Source organism: Pieris rapae, chromosome 5, assembly GCF_905147795.1.
Source record: "Pieris rapae chromosome 5, ilPieRapa1.1, whole genome shotgun sequence".
Lineage (NCBI taxonomy): Eukaryota > Metazoa > Arthropoda > Insecta > Lepidoptera > Pieridae > Pieris > Pieris rapae.
Window position 1 is genome coordinate 7,302,942 of NC_059513.1, and position 23,451 is coordinate 7,326,392.

Here is a 23,451-nt window from a genome sequence, read left to right on the forward strand (position 1 = left end):
ACACATAACATAGGTTATAAAACGAATTCTCAGAAACTCAAATGTTTCGATTATTCTTTATTGGTTTACAATGGAGAGCTATTAATTCGCCATTATTTTCAAACGACCACCGTATTTTATAGCATCATCGTTATTATTTTCACATTAGATATCATTTTAATAAAGTAAAATAGGGCTTACATGGACAAAAATACTGATACAAGCGAAAAAGACAGTCACGATTTTTGTTAGAATTTAGAATTTAGATTTTAGTTAGAAGAATTTTAGATAATGGAGCTTAATTTTAAACTGACTATACCTTTGGTCAACTAGAACACAAAACTATTAATTATTTTAATGGAAATATTTTTTATTGAAGATTAGCGCATACATTTCAGCTTTATAATATTGTAACTTGGTACTTATCTTTTCATTACGTGCTAAATATGTTATTCAATTCGCATTAGTAATTGTACATTTAATATATAGTTGGTGAACTAGATAAAAATGTACAGAATAATAAAGTGCGGTTAGTCGTGTAATAAGGCAGATTATATTACGATAATCTACTCCAACTAAATTCTAAAGGCTAAAAAATACAACTTATAATTGTTTTTTTTATATTATATCTTTAATAACACTAGATTAATATTCGAAGAGTAAAATTTGTGTGAACACAAGGTGATCCTACTTGATCAAACTTTTGTGCATGACATTTGCCGTCGACTTTTTAGGTCTAACGCATGCTCGGTTTCCTCACGATGTTTTCCTTCACCGTATATTCGAGTGTTAAAGTCTAGTCTATACAGAGCGCGTTAACGCACAGCCGGTGATCGAACCTATACCGCAGGGATGAATTCTGACACCAGTACGCCAACACTGCTATTCACTGACTAGCCTGACTGTTAACATTGTAAGACTATCTATAAACATAGTGAAACAATCAAAAAGTCCATACAAAGAGGCAATTCTAAAATATACTGGAACTTGATCAATACCATGTATTTCGGTAAATTATTTCATCTACGTATTTTTAACAAAACATTTAAGGATTTTTTCAAGCCGATTACTCTGTTTTTGATGGAAATATGTTAGCTTGTAAGCGACGTGTTCATAAATTTTTACGGCTACAGCATGTTCATAAAACGTATCTGAAATTGACGCGAGTGAGTTTACAAAAAAGAACGAGTTACCGCGAGTGATTGGTTTATGTACTAAGATATCATATTTTTGTATTTATACATTCTATTTACAATTTATTTTACAAAGATAGGACTTTGAGTTTTACTTATATACTCGAACCTCGAAGTGTACATTCGAACCCCGAGTATTCGCCATCTGAATTACTATTTTATTTAAGCCATTGTATAAAATAAATAAAACAGCTTTTATTCCTTATTAAACTATACATTAACATTTACGGCATATATAAACTATGCTATGTACAAATGAATACACACTTTTTGTAGACACATAAATTTCTAAGAATAATAAACCTTAATTTTGATGAATAAATTTTAGTTAGTTATTTATTTATTTATTAGTTAGTTGGGGTAACGTGTGCCAAAAATCAAGTTTGTAGCCTGGAGTAAAACACACATTTATACTGCTGATGAAACCGTAAAATAGTTGTAGCCTCTAAAATAACTTTAAAAAAGCTTTAACCACAAACAATGATATGTTAAAAATTCAGTGTTTGTATGCGCGATTTTATTTGAATAGTCTCTGTCTAATATGTAGCTTAAATAAATAAATTTCCCCTTAGGGAAATCTTCGCTGCCCTTTTCTCGTTTTGAACCAGCTTAGTCGAATTTTGCTCTCAACATCTCTTATTAATTTTGAACGCCAAAAATAATAGCTCTTACATAGTACACGAAGTTTTATATTGTGTAAATAAATATGAATAATCATAACTATATATGTACATATTTTTTTAATAGAACAGGGGCAAACGGGCAGGAGGCTCACCTGATGTTAAGTGATACCGCCGCCCATGGACACTCACAATACCAGAGGGCTCGCGAGTGCGTTGCCGGCCTTTTAAGAATTGGAATTAAAATTACTTAAGCTACTATTTTACACCTATTACGACACCAAACAACTAAGCAATCGAATTTCATTTTCATCTCCCTTAATACATAGTATACGAATGTATGTAGATTGAAAATAGCTGTCGAACAAAATACAAATATTGACAAAGTATTTTTATTAGCGCTGACAAATAAATATCACTTTTAACGCGTTCGAGCGCAACATCGCTTCACTCCGACAATACAAATCCCTACAAAGTACAGCAAAGCCTCGTCCCCAATAACTGTCGCTCTATACTTGTCACAAATGGGACAATCCCGTTATTAAGTAGGAAAAATTGTCATACAATATTTTTACAAAATGAAAATAAACAAAAATCGCCAAGGCTTGTTGGCTCCATTCCAAATGTACTTCGCGAGCTTCGACCTATTTCTAAGTACTTTATTCGCGCGCGGTACATACGACATTTCCTGTGCTTAGAGCGATCAGCGAATCAAATTCGCATCAACAGGGTCGTCAGCGGTCGGCACGACACGTTCCACATAACGACTTGTAATACAATTGGAAAGTTTCATTGCCTTCGTTATTTAGCAAATGTTGATTCGATCTCTCATATAATAGTGAATAAAACTTCGGTACATAATGGAAACGAGAAAGAAGACGGGAGGAGCAAACTTTCGCTAAACTGAGTTACTACTCCGACAAGAACAATTTCGTCTAACTTGTCGGGATATGCTAGAAAAAATCTTTTCATACTTTGGTTAACTTTATAAAACTGTTCTTCCCTGATATTTGCTTGGGGCTAAGTTACCTCGGGATGAAAGGTGAAAAATGGGAAAAATATGCAAAAAGTTGTTGGCGGTATAATCATTCTTTACCGTTGATTAAATTGTTTGTTAACTTTATTGGGGATACAAATTAAGCTTTAATTGTTTCTTAGTATCGTCGTGTTCCTATTTATTACTTAAGATTTAGGGCTTAGATAATAATTAATGTCGCACAATATATTACAAAGAGTATCAAGTTTCGGAAAGACGATGTTATTGGGCTTGTCGGGGCGTAAATAAGCAGTCATTACTAAGAACCATTTATTAAGGAAAATAAGCACTCATTTTGCGTTGGCTCTATTTAAATATTGTCTCAAGTACATTTTGCGAACAAAAGATCTATTGTAATAAAGGATATTTGTCAATGTTATCGCGAAAGTATTGAATTTTAAAATTGTTTAATTATAAAATTAGATAGATAAAGTGACACTACGAAAAAACCAACTAATACAATAAAAAATGAATATTACTCTCTTCCGATATGCAATTTCAGCCAGTAATATTACATTGTAAATAATAATACAATATTCAACTTGCGTAGTGTGTATGAATGTGGTTAAAAAAATATGTTTCGTCATTCTTTGTTTTTGAAGTATATTATGATCAGCCCTTGCCTAATACATGCCGTCTACTTTACACTAAGAAATAGCGGTTTCCTCACGACGTTTTACTTGACCGTAGAACCGAGAGTGTGATGCCAGTGCGCACATATGTAAAAACTTTATGAGCAAACCACCAGGGATCTCAGAAATGAGACTAGATTCGTATCCGTATTGATTGAACAACGAGATGGCACAAATAATTTATATATTTATTAAAACTTCGTTACATTACAATATAAAAATTGAACATAGTTAAATGAAAAGGAGAGCAACTGGCGGTCTTATCGCTTTCGAGCGATCTCTTCCAGGAAACCACTTCCATATAATTCGATAGATACATCTACAGAAAATATTGGGCACTTTAGCGCTCTTTCAATGCATATCAATAATCATTATAAGATCAATAATAATAAAAGTCCCGAAATGAAGTAGAATAAGAATCAAATAAATGTTAAAATTTTTGTGGCATTTGAAACGATAGTACGTACATCACACAAGTTTATGCGATTGCATTGTGTTTAATGGTGCGTGATATCACCAAATAGAGACTTCCTTCCGCTGATATTTTACGATTCTTCTTAGTTTTATAGTTTTAATTTAAAAATTCTTATATTTTAAATAAAAATAATTTAAATTGGATATTATTTATACCAAGGACTTTAAAATGTTATTGTGAATTCAATAGATTCGTAGTGTTTGCGCAAGTGTCCAAGCCAAATTAATAGTCTGCTTCATAGTATTTTTTCACTAAAATATAATAAATCAGTGGCACCTTTATAAACGTAATAACCTTCTTAAATCTGGGCTTTAGATTTTTCATGAGGCAAGGGTAAGGCAAGCCGCTTTCCTTACGTTGTTTTTCTTTACCGTTCAAGCAACAGTTTATTGCCTGGGATCGAACCTACGACCTCAGGTATGAGAGTCACACGCTAAAACCACTAGCCACTTGTAGTGCTCTTTTTACTGTTTTTTCACTAAAACTTATTTTTAAACTTATTATTACATTTATCGTGGTATTAAAAAACTAAACCAGTCTTTCCCTTTGAAATTGGAAAGCACATAATAAAAGGAGTTGTAGTTGCCAAAACGCTCTAATATTTTCAAAGAAAAAACTTTCAAACATTCCTCTGCAAAATATATCGACAAAAGCCACTGTTTTAGGCTATTGAGATTACTTAATGTAACATTACTAGACGCAGCAAAAGAATCGGTACCTAATGGCCAGCGGTTACCTATAAAACTTTGCCATTCTTTACCTAACTCTTAAGATCTAAAGCCTAACATTTAATCCTTTGTTCCATTGTATAGCCAAGTACGAATTGACTGGGCAATCATGAAACGAACAGATTCAACACTTCGAATCGTTTTCCTTTCAGATCCGATATTTCTATTGGTGACATGACTTCTATTGTTTGCGATGAGAATTCCTTTAACATTGAAGGTTATGACTGTGTAGATTTCACTTGTTTTTTGTTTAATATTGTATCAAGCGTTTTTCTTAATGAAATTAAAATGTAGGCCTAACCAGTTGACGTCTAAGAAATCTGGGGTTCCAAATTCTAAATTCCTGGCGTGGTTTATCTGGCGAAATATTAATCGTTTCGGTTCGCTCAGAGGCGGATCATCTAATTGCTCCTAAACAATGTCAATAACAGACGCATTATTTATTTAAATTTAAGTTTAATATTTGGTGACTTGAGGTGAAATTGGGCGCTAGTCCTAGCAAAAATTTTCTGCATGGATAACAAGGTTTTTATAGAAAACTAACTTAGTTAGGTTTAGGACTGTTCCATGTCCATTTAAAATATTTTTTTACGGTGCGAGATTGAAAATATAAAAATTTCCGGAATTTTATAAAACTTTATACATTTTAAATATTACTAAAAACTTTTGTATTGTAAATTTTCATGCGTTAAATAATAAAATTTTCGCTTCTTTGAGTTCAACTACGAATTTAAAACTTTATATATTTTAAATCGTGATGCTGTGACTGAGGCACATATAAAATGAATATATCAAATAAGCACGATTTTTAAAAAACGTATTGCGTATAGTGTAGTATCAGAGTTTGAGTCTAGTAAGTTGTAAAGTTAACTCGTAAGGTGTACAAATAAATTGGTACCTTAGACTTCATAAGTCGATGACATATTATGACAGGCAATGAACGGTGATCGTCATACATTTTACAATGCAACAGAATCTAAACCTGTGTGTGTCTGACCAAAGTGATTTATTACTATTTCGCAACAACTGAAGAAAATAATAGATTTGTACAAGTTGCATTTGATTTAGTTTTAAATTTAGTTTAAATTAAAAGGCTGAGTATATCGTATTGCGTGTGTAAGTATAATAATTTTATATTTAGATAAAAATGACCCGACACACACGTCGATATTGATAACATGACAATAGCTAGAATAGCTTCTTAATTTCTCTAGTTTAATAGAATAAAACTATATTTCTGCTAATACTAAACTAGCTGATTCCTAGTATTCTGATCTCAACGAGGAATTGCGTAATGAACTGCATCGTCGTCAAAATTTCTGAATCCTGTTTTATGTTAGGTCTAAGAAAGTGCGACCAACTTTCCAGTTGTGTTACATATTCGTCAGCAACGTGATGCTCACGTTTGCCATCTTGATCAATCTTAAAACTTCTTTTTGTCTAAAAAACGTTGTCTAATTTTCGGGAGCTCATAGCTACAGCCTATACGCCAAAAACTATCTTGACTAATCATATCGCAGTGAGGTTATGGAATTCACTTCCCTTTCCTATGCATTTAGCTCCTACGCTATCTTAAAATCTTTACTGTTTACTTTTATTTCCTTTGTTTTGTTCTATTATTATATATATTATAGCCTTACTTATTTTTGGACTTCTTGTGCTTATCTCATATACTTAATTTTTTTCGTCACAGTGATGGCGTGGAAAATTCGATCGAAACCAATATCCTTTTTATTTTATTATGTTAATTCATCTATATTTCTATATACATGCAATGAAGTGTTAATAAATAAAACAAAAATAAAGATATCTTCCTTATTAAAGATCAAAATAAATATAATAAATAAATAAATATAAATCTTTATAGGCAATAGACGACAGGATTTTATCGATTAGAAAAAATAACCGTAAACTGATAAATATCCCAAGTATTTGTTAATTTGGTCATCGATATATCCTTCATTTTTGTACATAACATAAAAGAGAGATTAGTCAATATAAAAAAGAGAATGACTATGACGTAAAAGGCACTGTCAAACTTGCGTTACGAACATATTGCGTAACACCGTTGTGTACGCCATTATTTTATATTTTGTAATGGTTTTGCATATCTGGAGCAAGTGTTCGGTATTAGTATGCAAATGACGACTTAATTTAGATATAAGCTCTATTTACGAACTTCCTGTCTCCTATATTATATACGCAAAGGGGAAGTTTTTCAACCGTATTACGTGTACGTGAAACGAATTTTTAATTAATTAAACATGACGAAACTCATTTGAGCTTGCTTATTTAATTGATTGTCTAAGTAGCCTTTTCTCTATTATACATTTATATAAAACAAAGGTCAGACGTTACACCTTACATAATTAAACAGACTGCACTTTAGTGAAAAGGTGCAGGTTGATATAGTCTGCGCTATATAAGCGAAATTATAGCAGCTAGGGCCTTAAAATATAATCCTGCCTGCTGCGGTCACTGACTCGCATCAACAGATGTCAATGAGTTATTTAGAGTATGTATTAGGTATAGAGTTCACTAAAAAAAACTTTTCGACGAAGATGTGCATTGTTTTTTTTTATGTGTGAAAGGGGAGCGTCTGTATAACTCCGGCAGAAATCTACAACAAATTACTTTATGAATTATAAAGTGTATAATTTTTATTTTCACAAAAATATGTACCAGAGCTTACTTTAAAATCAGAAACGAAATCTCTTTGTTTATTTATTATTATGGAATAGAGATATGTGGGGTATTCATACATAATCCCATAGATAAATAAGACGTGACAACAATGATGTTTTTTATCCCCTAACATTCGTGTGCAGCCATAATGAGCTACCATTTCGTTTCATTCTTAACCCATTGCAGACATTTAAAAAAAGCGCTATATTAAGTACCACCGAACCGAGTGAGAGTATTCTCTCTATGCTATTGCATAGAACGAGCAAGTTTTGAATGCGCACATCACAGTTTCACCGCGCTTTAAAATTGCTCAAGGATGCGCATCGCACGCTTGAGCCACAAGACCACGAATGTTATTAATTTAATCCGCGGAGAGAAACAAAAAACAAACATCTATAGGTACTCCATCACGCATCGACAAAATACATGGTACGTGATTTCTGTTTACCCTTCTGTTTACCTTTCTTATATTGAACTACTTGTGCCAAATTAATAAAGAATATACACTAAACATTTAGATATTAAAACACCTACATTTAGGAAAGATTAGGAAGCGGTTTTGAGCTTTCGGCACTTTATTATGCGATTTGATTCCTGAAGAAACTTTACTTGATTAAAAAAACATGTAGAATTATGTTTTATACCGTGGAGATGCTCACGTTTTTATTGGTCTAATCTGTATCACACATTTTAACAATGAAACTAGTGGTCACAATAATATATATATATGTAGATATTCTACATATTTCACTCTTATAGATACATTATAACTTTTACAGTATAAATTTAGTGCAAATGAACTGAAAATGATCAAGTGTTGGGCGAAAATGAGCAAAACACTTGAAACCCAACCGCGACACAACACAAAAAGGTACACAATTTAGGCTTTAGGGTACGTAGCGTTATAATTACACGTTCACAAACAACTATGTTTAAATTGAATTGCATAATCATATATCTAGAAGATTAGACAAGGTAGTTTGTGAATATAGCTAGAAACAATGCTTACATATTTTTCAGTTAGGCCAAGGAAACTAATAACTGATGCCTTAAATACAATATATAAAATAGACACAGAATCATACCTCATTACGGCATTAAATCTACGTAAAGTTTGAAATAAAAAGATGTGTTAATTATTCGGAAATTTAATATTTGAAGTACTTTATTCCGAAAAAGAATGTTTTTATTTGCATATTATCAGGTCAACGAGTTAATATAGATAAAGTAAAAAGTAATTTAGCGAAACCAGCATAAAATTTGCTTTTTTAAACGTACTTCACAAATTCAAAAAGCCTTTAACAAATTATACGCAATAAAAGTTTTTCATTCACAAAATACGGGGTGTGAACTTTTAGACAATTACACAAATTCTATGTGGTGTGTAAATGATCTTTTATCTATTGAATTCGTTTCATTTCCACTGGAATTCGGCTACTATTGTTTCCAGTAGGCATTTATCAATAATTAAAATGGCAACGCTTTTGCGTTAGAGAATTTTTTTGATACAATTTTTGAGCGGATTTCGACAAAAATCGTCAGGCTTTAGATTTGTCGTTTAATAGGATTGTTTGCTATCAAATGCAACAATGTTTAATTAAAAATCGAGGACTATTTAATGCCAACATACCTTTTTTATTATCTGAAGTAACATCGATTTATAAATTAACAGAAGTCATACCAACTGTAAAAATATAACAAAATCCATCTTCTTATCTTATCTTCTATATGTATCTACTTTTTTCTTTCTCTAATGAATTTATTATCCTAGGTTTGTTTTTATTAAACGTCTGATGAAACAACAATTTAAAATCACTAATAGCTCAATGTACCAATAATCAAACAAAAATAAAAAAACACATACTAGATTAAACAGTTAACTAGGTCTAACATAAATTTCTGTTATTCGTAACTTACAAAGAAACTGGGAGCGAAGCCTTCAGGCAAACTGGCTCTTCCAAGCCTTCTACTTGTTATCGTGAAAGCAACGCTAAGATTTAAAGTTGAAGACAATGCGGATTTTTTAATATCAAACAAGATTATTAAAACCCACTGGCCAACTTGGCTTGATTCCGGTAGGGCTTTTAAGTAATGGATTCTGTGTCTTATTACTTATTATTTGAGAAGTTCTTATTTTCAATTAATTTTATCAATTTTACAAAGCAAGTGTTGTCAAGTAGACATATTTAAATATGTCTACTTGGCAACACTTAGCTATATTTAAATATAGCTGAGGAGTTTTTTTTATCTTTGTATTGAATATATTAGGATATACCTATAAATGTTTTATCCAATTTATTAATCTTTGTGTGAATCCGTGCCGTGGCAACCGTTACTATTAAACATTTAAAATGGATTTAAAGACTGTAAGTAATGACGGTGTGTGAACCGTAGTCACCAATGTCATAGTTTTCTTTATATCTTTGTCTTAGAAAATAAGTGATTATTACATTTTTACTACGACAAGACAAAATGCGACGAAATTTTTGCACGGGCAAATTATTTGTGGTGTAGCGTATCTACGATACGCACTAAAATATACATATATATTGATTTATTACGTATACGTGTTTTCTATAAGATTTTGATGTATGTGGCAATATAAATACAGGACTCTAAGAAAACACACGTCACTCAGAACAGACTTTTAAGTGAACATATATATTTTTCCCTAGAGCGTTTCTCTAAGAATATAAATTAATGACTGTTGTTTGTGAAGAATAAACCAATTAACAAAGATAAAAAGGCGTTGTGATTTATAGCACGATAGAACATCCCATAGTGGAATATACGTAAAGTTCAGAACACTTACAGATCTATCTCCGAGATTTTTCACCCTACAGTGAAGATACGCTGGTTGCCCCACCGCAGCCGTGTTTTCTCTTTTTGTAGCATTGTCAAAGTGTGGCTGTACGGCTGGCTCCGTCTCCACAGTGCCGTTACTCACGGCGAAAATGCTGTCAGGGTCTGTGCTGTCAACCCCGCCAGCTGACAGACCTGCAAAACCATTTGTATAACATAAGTTTAGATATATACTATATTTGTGACAAATATAATATTAGAATCAGAAGCCATAACAAGTACAAACGAATAGCAAATAGAACAATAAAACATTGGATTGTAAATTTCGTATTGAAATGTGTTTTGCTCTTAATATTAATTATTACACTGCAATAAATAATTCAAAAAGTTTAGTAAACATTTTAAGCCTTTTATGGTAGTACCATTTAAATTATATAAAAACGAGTCATGACCCATTTTTTTAATATGTCAAAGGTTGTTTGTCAAAACACAATAAATCTTTGACGTATGGAAGTGAGACTTAGCGCTAAGTCTCCTTTCCGAATCTTACCCCAAGACGAATGAAGCGTCTTCCTGTATGTCATTGATAAGAAATGGACAAGAAATATTTTTAGGAAATAATTCGGATATCTATTATATGAGGATAAACGATTATTTACATAGCGATATATGATTTTTCCCTTAAGTGAAATACTATAACGTTTTTTCCAAGAAAACTGGGTCATGTTTAGTGGAAAGGGTCAGTTGAAATTTACATCTCAAATAGCTTTATTAGATGAGAATATTAAAGGCCACGAAATGTCAACGTGAATTTTATATGAGAACTATAAAATAGTCATAAATATGAACCTTTTCTGTTTGACTGAATATAATACTAGGTAATAAACAAAGTTTCCTTTATTAATACTTAAAATAGTTTTGATAATACGGCCAAATTTGATATTTATTGTTAACCTTAGTGTGTGCAGTAAGTATTATTTAACTGAACATAGTGCCTTACGCGGAACGCCTAAGCAACAGTTTGTATCGAGTTTTTTTGAAAACTTGAACATTCTGATTTTTTAGTTCAGCGAGTCACAAATGTTCATTAATAGAAGTGCTTTGCAAGACGCAATTTTTTTACGCAATTTCACTACCGTTAAAAACACAGATTAGAACATACAGAAATCTGAGCCTTCAAATAAAAAAAACAAGTTTAGGCTAAACTAATTAAATCAATATCAAATGTTATTTTAATTTCACAGCTTAATTTATTATATACATATAGGAAAATTACAACGAAAATATCAAATTTAAGTAAGTTTGTGTTTAGTGTTGTTACATTAATTACATTTTATCATTATTTCTGATATTATATCGATCATTATAAATATCTAACAATAATATTTTATGTAAATCATTCGCACATTTCCTGCGCAATTATTTACCGCTTTCGACTGACAATTGACGCGTGAATAATTTCTTTTCAGCCGGTGATAAACCAGAGAGCATTCATGCGATCACTTTTAAACTTTGAATTTGGCACTGTTGATTCAAAATTATATATTATATGCAAATTAGTGTTATGTTTAGGTTAAATCAACAGACTTACAATATGTGATTCTTGTTTTAAATATACCAGTGTTGCTATATCAAATCTTTATGTTGTTTTTTTTACGCAAACATAAAATTTGACATTCAGTCGCTTAGCAAACCTAGTTTTTGTAGTTGTCGTTTATTTTACACGAATTATTGCAATTTTTGGTAATCTTATTAAGTTTTACTCTTACTCTTGGTCCCTCGAGTTCGACAAAACAATCCCTATCTAAATGAAACATATTAAGGGAGATGAATCTATTATCACATTATTGGGAATGAAATGTGACCTATGACTAGCGGCGTTTAGGGAACATTGACCGGCTCACGTTATATTTATTTATTTATACTTTTTATTTTTGCACATTTTTAGAAAAACTAATAACATAATACATACAAATTATAAGAGAGGCATGGGCGGCCTTATAGGTAATAAAGCAAGCATGCCCAAAACTAAAAAAAAAAATGAAAATGATGGGTAAAGAAGTCACTAAATCTTATAAAAAATATATAGAAACACCAATCTTAATCTAAAATTATACAAAAAAAATAGTAGTAAAAGTTAATCTCACGGATTCATAAATTGAATCACGTTTGAGCAGGATAGGATTTGCTTAAGAAATGTTCATGTAGGAAACGAAATGCCTATAATTATAATTTGTGAAATAACTCAATATTCGAAATACTAGCATACGCTTAAACAAAATATTGTATACAGGATCGTAAAATTTCCATGGTATTTTGTTTATGTATTCCGAAAGTAGATATCCATATTTTTTTTCTATATGTATCTGGTATTTAGACTTATCACTTACCTATTACCTAACCATCCCCAAAAATAGAAGATACGGCGAGGCGTCACAACTCTGTAATCATATTAGTCACGAAACCCGCACAATGGCTCTCGGATAACTAAACACAATGAAAACAGATTTATTAGGTCCTTCCAATGTTGGGCTTGTTTGTCTTACAAATAAAAGCCTGTGACGTCATTAAGATAAAGGAAAAGGGGGTGGTTTTTACTCAATATCAGCTATACATAAATTTGTAAGTGTTTTTGTCACATAAAATATTAAACAATGCCCGGCAGAGTTCTAATAACAATGTTTCCTATAAAGCTCGGAAAAGGAAATCTTATACAAACTTTTTATTCGTAACTTTTTTATTTCATTCTAAAGAAAAAAAAACGTTCTAGAAGAAAACGTTCTATAGTATATTATATAACAATCTATCTATTCTAAAATACATGAATTAAGGTGAACATACAAATAAAAAAGAATTAAGCCTAATCGGATGCGGATGCCTGCTTTAAAAAAAATATATTACCCAATATACCAAGCTCTAAATAAGAACACTTTTCTCTAGAACAGTGTAAGCTTCGTGGCTTGAGCCTAAAACTGTCATTCTTGAGCTACAAGCCCATGGTCCAATGGACTTTTCTTTTTATGTGCAGATTTAAAACTCGCTTGTATGGCGATAGACATCGTTAGGATACTGATATTTCCTAGACTCAATAAGTGAACGGCGTATGTCAATGAGAAAGAACAAATGATAATGAAACAGATACAAAAATCTGGACAGGACTTTTTAAATAGTTGTACCACTTATGTTTTTGTTTTGATTTTGTTACCACAAAGACTTCACATGACCATATAATCTACAAAGGATGAAATTAATTTTAACTTAATAAATAGTATATAAAACATTTTTGAGAGAAACAGAACTGGTCCTTAGGATCATGTTCCCCATACAAATTGTATGAAAAATCTTTGTTTGAACTCTAAGTGACCAAACCAATCGTTTTGACGTATACATTATACCTACATTATACATTCATACCTACTATACATAAGTCACCGTATTACAAATTGACTTTCTACGATTTATCAGAAGCCATTTATACTATTCTAATTCTAAAAAATCTATTCCCAAAAACGAACAATCATTTAATTGCATTACGTTTATACATTTTTAGTTGGATAACTCTTATACTTGGGTACCACTGAAAATGTTTAGAACTGGCCAAGTAGAAACATTGCTAATGAAAACTTATTTTAATTTCAATTTTAGAACTCTTTGGTAACCTAATGTAGTATATTGCATTCATTTGTTAATGTTATTAAGCCATTTTTTATTTTCTAAACATTTTTAGAGTTACCTAGGTATGAATACATAAGCCCGCAGTAAAATACGAGTACACTGAACTGCATTTTACTAAATCGTAATATTATAATGGAAATACAACGATGGACTTGTCTACGACTAAATGAGGTGCAGAAACATACAATCAATAATTGCAATTAATTTATTATTTCTGTTATTACTTCAAAAGAGCGACTTCTTATGTGCGAATCAGGGTTTATTATACGTTTTCATTACTTATTATATTATTTTTCTATAAAATCTAATATGTACCGTTTTGAAAGCACGTTTGTTCTCCAGGGGGTATCAACAATGGAATTCTATTAAATCCAAGCTTTTCTTCGTATTTCGTCTTATTTCTTCGTATTCATTTGCGAGCTTGCAGTCTCATTGTGAAATCACATTACTCACGATGCATGGCATTATTTTATGTTGAAGATTTATAGAACAAACGCTGTGAGAATAGAATTATACTTTTCTAGGTCGACTGAATACGTAGGCCTGATTCCGCTGGCCAAGTATTTTAAATGAAAGCTCTATATATGCATTTAATACAAATATAATTTATTTTTATTTTTAGGTGTCTGAAAGTTCAGACGTTTGTTTAAGCTAGTGCTTAGACGTTTGTTTAAGTTTCCTCGCACCACCGCTTTAATTTTGAAGAGGATTGGAATTGAAGAGAGAATGCTGAGAACTCGCTACCGCACTTGCGAGCCTTCTTGCAATGTGAGTACCCGTCATCACTCACACACGTATTACATAGCAACGGGTGAGTCTCCTGCACATTTGCCCCCTGTTTTCTAAAAAAACCAGCTGCCATCAGGTATTTCCCAACCGTTACGACTTAGAAGCGCTCAAGAGAAGAGGCCTTAAAGGCCAGCTACGATCTTCAAATATCCCCGTGTTGGATGTGTTCACGGGCGAAAGTAAACTTTAAAAGCCTACTTGGTTTCCGGTGTGCGCTATATTAAGTACTGATTTGTCTCTTATTAAACATTATAAGAATTTCAAGATGATTTATTTGTCTACACAATTATTTTTACAATTGTGACTAATGTTATAAAATTATATAGTAATAACTACACTAGGACAAATTAAAAAAAAAAAATTACCTACATACTGTAATATAGCAAAGCCGGCAAGTATTGTGAATACAATCCAATCAAATAGAAACATTATTATATGGAATGTATCCATTCAAAACAAGTGCGTACCAATTCCTAAATGGCCGGCTATCGCGAGTCTTCTTTCATTTAGAGTGTCATTGCGGCGTATCATATACACATCAGATCAGCCATTCTAAGTTAGGTTTTATACATGAGACTATAAAGTAGTTATAGGCCATATAACATTTATCTTAAAAGGCTTAATATATTCAAGGCCTAGTCTAGACTGGCTGTGGGATAGAATCAGCCCATTTCTTAATAAAGACGGATATAAATACGGTTGAAGAATTTCCTCTACTGCTTTCGCATAAGCCGGTTTGAGCTGAATCTATGCTCACTATATATTATCGGCTTCTGCTAAGCTATCAGTGTTCTTAAAGTCACTTTATATAATATAGAATATTTGTTCAGATAAAATGTAGTGAAAATATTATTAAACTAAAAGTTTAATTTTATTTTTCGCGAGTTTTTTGCTTAAGATGCAATATTTGGAAGTGTAGTGTAAATAATGATTTTTTTAAGGGGAGTATGTGATCAGTCTTTTGCTGATGGCTTAAAACAAAAACAGGTTATGCCTCCGGAGCTGGCTTATTATCTCTTGACCTCGACTCAAGATGACTTACTCAAGATTTCATATGGAACATGGTGTAATGGTTGGAGCTCCTTACAAATATTATGTAAAAAAACTTGGCGATTAAAAAGAGTGGCGGAGAGTTTATTGCCAGTTCTTCTCTTCCTTTCTACGCCCTTGATTTGAGAACTGGCAGTAAATGTAAAATTAGAATCATTTAATCAATATTTCTTTTTTTTTACTTTCATAAGTGTACATTATGTTACCTATATGAATAAATAATTTTTTGGTTGTTTGTTCGACATCAACATACACCTATCCTTACCACACAAATCAATGCGAATGCTAAGCGAAGCGGGTAACAATTAATAACTTCTGTATTACATTTGTATCCGCAGTGCGTCTGTGATGTTGGCGTTAAAAACCAAAAATACAAACAAAAAACTGATACTAAAGTGTCACAATGCATTAGAGCCAATAAGTGGATAAGCCCAGTGACCAGGATCCAGTGGAACTCTTGGCAATGATGCTGCCGACGAGCTTGCGAGGAGAGGCACCGGATCCCATCCGCTCCTACTCACAAGTGCGAACCTGGATTCGCCAAAAATTCATAGACCTTCAACATCACCGATTGTCGTGCAATGTGGGCTGCAGACAGTCCACAATGGCTCTGTGAAGTACACCCGCTAGTGACAAAGTGACTTCTAAGCAACATAACCAATCCAACCAATGGTACCAAACATGGTAGAGAAAATGATTGCCCTCTATAACATCTTTTTGTGTTACATACAGACAGTCCCTTGTCCAAAAGCTGTTTTAGCGCAGTGCAATCAGTCACCCACGTAGTCCGCGAAGATTCGCGGGACATCGAATACAGAAGTCTTATAAAATGTGCTTTAAGCACTAAGCCATTGCGATGTTAGGATCTTAAAATTTTATTTTTGGTCGGTACATATAAAATAATACTAAATGATTGTATTCTGTAATGTATGGTTTATTATAATTAGTAGAAAAATGATTAAAGACAAGATTATATTGTATGTTTTTAATTTTATTTTGTATAAAAATTTAATATAAGTCATACAAGCCTGGAACCTTGCTCGAATAAGAATTCCATTGCGAAAATGCCAAATATTTTATTCCCTTTCACCAATATTGTTTCAGAATCAGTTTGGAGAAGGTATTTGTTCAATATTAAGTTTTATTATCCTTTCTTCACTGCGTTTGCTCCGTATATCGGCAACTCAATTGTTTTAGACTAATCACCTAGTTTGGGGATTTTAATTAAGTTTCCTTTACTGTTTTAATAATTTTCTGTTATAGACGTAGATATAATCAGATGGAGAACTCTCAGTACCAAAGGGATATGTGACGGCGAAGGCCTAGGTTATTTGCGATACCAAAGGCAAGAACCAGTCCCATAGCACAGATCCCCGTTTATCCAGGACGTTGCGCCTACAATGCTATCTCTGACACTATCGACATATTTGTATGTTCACAAGGTGAATTCACAGTAGCGATATTATGTGTTTAATTTTTATTCACTTTATTATATTTCATTAAATATTTCTCGACATTATCGTATTGGCATAGGCTGTAAGTATAATGTGTGTATTTCTGAAAATAAATAAATAAGAATAACACATACAGAACGCATATACATATAATTTTGTGTGAAGAACATAGAAAAGTAGGCAATTTATGTATGAACTAGGTTAGTAAAAACCAATACGCTACACAGTTATATCAATAGCTTGGACAAACCGGAAATGTTCTATACTATTTAAAATTAAATTTACTTTTCTTTTTATCTATGGTAAAGTTATCTTAACCATTGAGGAATCGTTATGTTTTTGTGAACGAATGTGTTGTTTAAGAAATATTACTTTCTTCTCGACGACCTACTTTAACATCTAAAAATTTTAAATCAATAGAAGAGTATATCATATCATTAAAATGTAATACTTAACTACAATACATAACTTTATTTTTTTTAATGAAGCAGAACGTATGTAGTCATAAGTTCAATATTTTAATAAATTAACATAAAATTATATTTCGACGCATTACCATCGCTAATTGTACACGTTTACGATTTCTCGATAATGTTGATTGGATTTCGTTTAATGCAATTTTTTCATGTATAATTTTTAATCATCGTGAATATTAATGTTATGAAAATTTTTAGCTTCGTTTGCATACTGCGGAAGGTGTAGATTTTTCTTTCAAACAGATTTTTTAGTTTTAATTAATTTTTGGTAAACCGTATTTTTTGTACATTCGATGATAAATTTAAGAAAAACTTATAAAACAGACTAAAGAGATTAAATATTTTCTAGGGAAAATCAGTTTTTTTTAATGGAAAATTAAATTTTTGTTTTTTGTATTTTTGTATTGATCGATGCTTATTCGTTGAACGAGGAAAGCACTAGGCTCTGGGGTCACCGGTAATATCTACCAGGGGTCAACTTATATCTTTAATTAGAGTCTTTGCCCTTGAACCCCACAGTCTCAAGTCTTTATTCCAAAGAGAATAAAATTCCAGTTGAAGGAAAGATCTATATTTGGTTCGTTTTTTATTTTCCGATTGCTCTGCGGCCGCAGTATGTTTTTTTCTCGTCCGAAAACTAAACTTTCTCTTTTTATCGATATCATGTTTTCAACCATTACATAAGAAGATTCATTCAAGCACTGTCAACATATTTTTCGAAATATTTTAAACAGAAATCAGAAGTCATACTAACAATATCGATATACTTCTAATAATAGTGTAATATTCTCGGAGATAATAAATCTTTTCAGACGTGAAAGCAATTTGTCCCTAGAGGCTGTTTTATGAAATTTCTGACTTTGACCGGTTTCGAATGGGTCCGCGTTATTCGATCGCTCCTGGGAGCTCCAGTCTACACGTCATCCATCATCTTGACAGGTGCCAATAACACTTACTTTTCTCACGTAAGGAATCGGGAAATGATAACGTGATTCCAATTTACTTTTGAAAGCGCTTGTTGATCAATGTTTTGGAATTGGACTAGTGATTGGTGATTTATCGTCATTCTGGATGACATGAATACTATTAATTTTAATAATATTGATAACTGAGAACAAGAATTTCAGTAGTATAATTGTATATTAGCCAGGAAGTGTTATCATCAATTATTGAACCAGGTAGTCAGAGCATGTGAAATTATTGAATAAAACTGTGCCATGAGACTTGAAATATCTATTTAAGGGTAAGTAATAAAAATCTACTAGAATGCGACTAAGTAAATACTTAACACAATGTTAACAATATTAAAATTTAGTACTTTATTTTTTACTAGCAGCATCTGACTCGCCTCTGCTTTATAAATTAATGTTAAATACAGATATTAAATAAAATTATGTATACGTAGTCATCAGTATTAGGTCGGTCCAAGTACAAAATTGCTTTTTGAGATATATGTATGAAATTAAATTTAATACAGCAGATAGGCATAGACATCTTGTGCCTATGGGATTCACGAGTAGTCAGCGACTTTCATGTATCAAAATCATATTGTAAGTGATCATATACAGCACTATAGTAACTTTGAAATTTTCCAATAAATCTCCAGGTATTTCTAAATGAAAACAAAACACAATCAATATTTATTACGTTATTCAGATGAGGCGTCAGGAGTGTGCCAAGGCCTGCTCCAGTTTCCATTCTATTCTTCGCTCCCATAGATATTTACAATGAAATAAAAAAAGCTATAATTTATTTCCACAATCGACATCGCTCGTAAAATTACTTTATAGTGTTTTTATGAATAAGGCTTTGGTGTCTTATAAATGATTTATCGATGGTAGCGGAAAACGGGGATATTTCTCTTATAATTGATATCCGTATTCAAATTGATTAAATTTAACATTCTTATTTCAAAATTTTAATTACACTACAAAATCATTACGCTGCTTTTAATATCGAAAGAACTTCAGATGGTAATATTTTTAAAGCGGAGTGAATCTATAGTCTATAGTCATCCACAAAGTCATAAGATATTCAAGTGGTTTTACCATATTATGTACACTTCAATATACCGATATATTACGTTATATAATATTTATAAATGGGGTCAGAAATGTATCTTTAGGTGGCATGTTCTGTAGAATATGGATATCTAACATAGGTGATAAATATGTTATCAAATAATAGACGTTCAGAAATATTTATTTTTAGTAATAAAGTCAGCTATAGCTAGCTGATAAATCCAGTCATTATCACTACTGTCAGGTATCAATTCAAATATCCTTTAAGCACTTAGGAATTGTGATAATGGCGTAGTCGTGTTTCCCGTTAGTATAATAAGACATACACATACGCTTCCTAATTGGCGTGAAAACGGAAGCATGAAAATGTACTTGGCGCTATCGACAATATCAATATAAACTGTCATGCAATTTTATAATTGAACCAAATTTAAGGTTCACGTTTGCTTACTGAGTTTTCGGTGTTAATTAACATTGCTCTTATTATTTTACAGAACGTCGCCATGGCAGAGTTATATACGTGTTTATAAGATTTTGGAAAACGTTTGATTAATAATATATTTAAGTTCTATAATAATTGAACAAGAGTAAACTAATTTTATTCAATGAGTTAATATCAGAGTATTTATATGTTTTAAAGATAATATTACTTTTGATTAAAAATGAAAATTTAAAATGTGTATGGGAATTTCTTTAACTAATTTTGTTTATGTATGCATATAAAATGCTTAGTCTGAAAAAAAGAGGACAGAAAAGCGAGGGACTCAATAGTCTTCTAACATATAAATATTGCATTACCGTGCATGTGTTAAGAGGAATGGAATCATAACCCGTTGAAACATAACACACATCTTTAGTTGAAGAGCACGCGTGACTAGACTAACCCTTCTGTTATGATTAAAATAGTAAACATTATTTACTTGATTGGAAACTTAAATTAAAAATACTATATTAACTTCTACAGTTGTATAATAATGTGTATTCTATAAAGCGAGCTCTATAACGAACCCGAAGGAAACCGAATCACTTTAATAATCCTCCCTTTGTTGTGATAAACCTCTGTAACCCAAATCGTTTATATCTAACTCTTTATAGCTTAAGTTTTCACTATCATGGAATTGAAGAACAATCAAATTCCTTTTTATTCCTCTTTATCGATTGGGTCTGACGAGTTACGCAAGACCGAACCGAGTTTTATAGTACCCCTAATAACAAGTTTTATCTGGGCTAGCCAAAACTGATCACATCCAATTCTCGAATATAACGCTATTTGGATAATGTATGTTAATACTCGAGAGCGTGCGTTTGCGTAGAATTAGAATAAGCTGAAGACCTTGTGATACACAAACGGGGATCCTACATTGATCAACTTATTGGGTGATCAGTCGTCATCAACCAGATGTTTACCCTATGAACTAGTTTTAACTGAAGACAGAAAAAAATGTAGTGCACGCGCGGCTAGCCGCGGCTTCACGCTGGTGAAATTTATGATTTATGTTTTCAGATCCTATTTATATTGGAAATTATGTTTGATTTTAAACTTCAAACTAAATCATTTAAATATTTAAGAATTTTTGAGATAGCGTTATTGATTGTACGATATATTTTTGTATCTGACCAATAAAGTACCAAAAAAAACAAAGAAAAATCAAACTTAAAATGCCTAGCAGAGTAAATAATATTTTGAAGTTCGCCAACAAAAGTGTGTTAAGAAATTAACAAGAAACATCAATAACTATTAAAATAAAATACAGCTGTAAACGTCTTCATCGTCTTTGATTACATTGATACATATACATAGAAAAAGGGCGAGTACTTAAGTAGTAAGAGTAAGAACCTTGAAGCGATGTTTCTTTGTTTAAGAGTAACGGGTTTCGATTTCACAGTCCTTACTCGAAAATAAATCGTATAACTTCTATGTTAGTAAAATTAGTACGCATATATTTTAACATGTTTTAGAGGGAGTTCGAAATTAATAACTAATTTCTTGAAAAATATTACAACTTTGTCAAGAATCAATTGACCGTTGATTTGTCTGTTCCGATTAAATCCGTTCCAATTCCGTTTTTAGCTGTGTCATATATCTACCATAGATATTTACATTGTAACTATTAAATTAAAATCAGTAATAATTAAATTTATTATTACTTAATGAAAGAATATACTAGCTGTAACCTTTTGGCTTCGTACCAAAGATTTTTATAAACACATAACATCGTCGCGTGCATTACAAATTATGTAAATTACATTCAAATTTGCAATCTCTTGTTAGTCGCACTGTTTCTGCATCTGTTAACGTTTTGGGCACAGAAATACATATAATTTGCATTCATATTGTGAAGTAACGTACAGGGAACGTATAATGTAATTACCCATGCACTTGCTGTACTGTGGTGCCAATGTAGAAATACAATAGCTACATTTTAGCTTTTAGAGGACCATTAGTCGTATGTATTAATGAACTATTCGGCAGAATTAGAAGTGAAATCACTCTCAAAATTTTGATCTTAAAAGCCTTTCAAGTGTATTTTTTGTTTGGTTGCTTGTAATTTAGTGCTAACTATGGGTAATGCGCACCAAAAACTTCGGATTTCTTAAAGTAATCTGTCTACTGTAATTTAAAACTCTAATAATAATTATTATTAATAATAGCCATTGACATTAGATATTTGTGGTCCCTATTGACAAAAATACTTCTCTTAAATTTTAACACAACTATGTACTATACTACTAATATATTCTGTCTTAACGTTTGGGCGTTTTTAAGTTTTCCAAACCAATTTAAGTGCCGACAACACACTCGAGAGCCTAGTCAGTGTGAGGATCGTATTCAAGAACGTCAACTTAAATCTAGTTTTCAATCCATTTTTTCTGTATAAGGTTTAACATATGTTACCGGGCAATACGAGATTATGAATCTTGCGCAACTTTAGAATATGAATCTGAGTCACTAAACATCAGGTGAGCCAGCTTTCCGTTCGCTTCGTATTGTTTTTTTTTTGTAACTGCCCATAGACACTCACATTGCGAGAGGTCTCACAAGTGCGTTGCCGGCAATTTGAGAATTGGTACCTACGCTCTTTTGCTTGAAGGACCCTAAATGATTTTTTTTTCATTTCATCGGTGGCCAGCTGGTTCCTCATAGTGGGCAGCAAAAACGGTTCAATTTCAGAAGAGGAAAAAATATAGGCAGATCTTTCGAAGCTGTAATATTGGAAAATAAATGATAAGGTTTTTCCAAAGATAAAAAACGACTATATCAAAAGTCGAGTACGACGTAAATACAGAATAACGATAAACGAGGGCAAAGGAAGGATTGAAATTATTCCCTCTCTAGTTCACCGATCATCCCCTCCGGAAATTATACTGCATATCGTACCTTATGTTAGAGTTGATTCAAGCATACATATTACCTGCCTATTGAGGGTATATATCAGTGTATTTGCCCTGAATATCAATTGGATGTCTAATCGATTATCTACTTTTTCACTATTGAAATGTTATTAGTAAATTGTTGTATTGACTCTTGACGTTTTGACACCTTGGTTGCGTTTTTTGTCCACAAACAAATGTACAGAAAACGCCCAGATAAGTTGGAAGCAAATCTTTAGAAAATCATCATTTAGACCCATATAATAATGATGATTGTCAGGAATAGAAGGCTCATAAAGAAAATTCGTATATATTTAAACTGATACAAAAATGTAAGCACCGTATAGTTAAATGGATACATACATAAAATCCAATAGTCAATAGAGGCGAAAATTTGATATTAATCATATTTAAAAATATTTATACTATTCTTTACCAACTGCTAAATTGGATATTTTTACTGA

General features: G+C 31.9%; 1 protein-coding gene across 1 annotated transcript in view; it reads right to left on the reverse strand.

Moving 5' to 3' along the window:
* Positions 1 to 23,451, reverse strand: part of LOC111003151 (limbic system-associated membrane protein-like) — a 45,722-nt gene that overhangs the window by 11,519 nt on the left and 10,752 nt on the right. Inside the window, exon 2 of the mRNA XM_022273521.2 lies at positions 10,161 to 10,345. Coding sequence (XP_022129213.2) covers positions 10,161 to 10,345 — 185 coding nt within the window. The remainder of the gene's footprint in view (positions 1 to 10,160; positions 10,346 to 23,451) is intronic.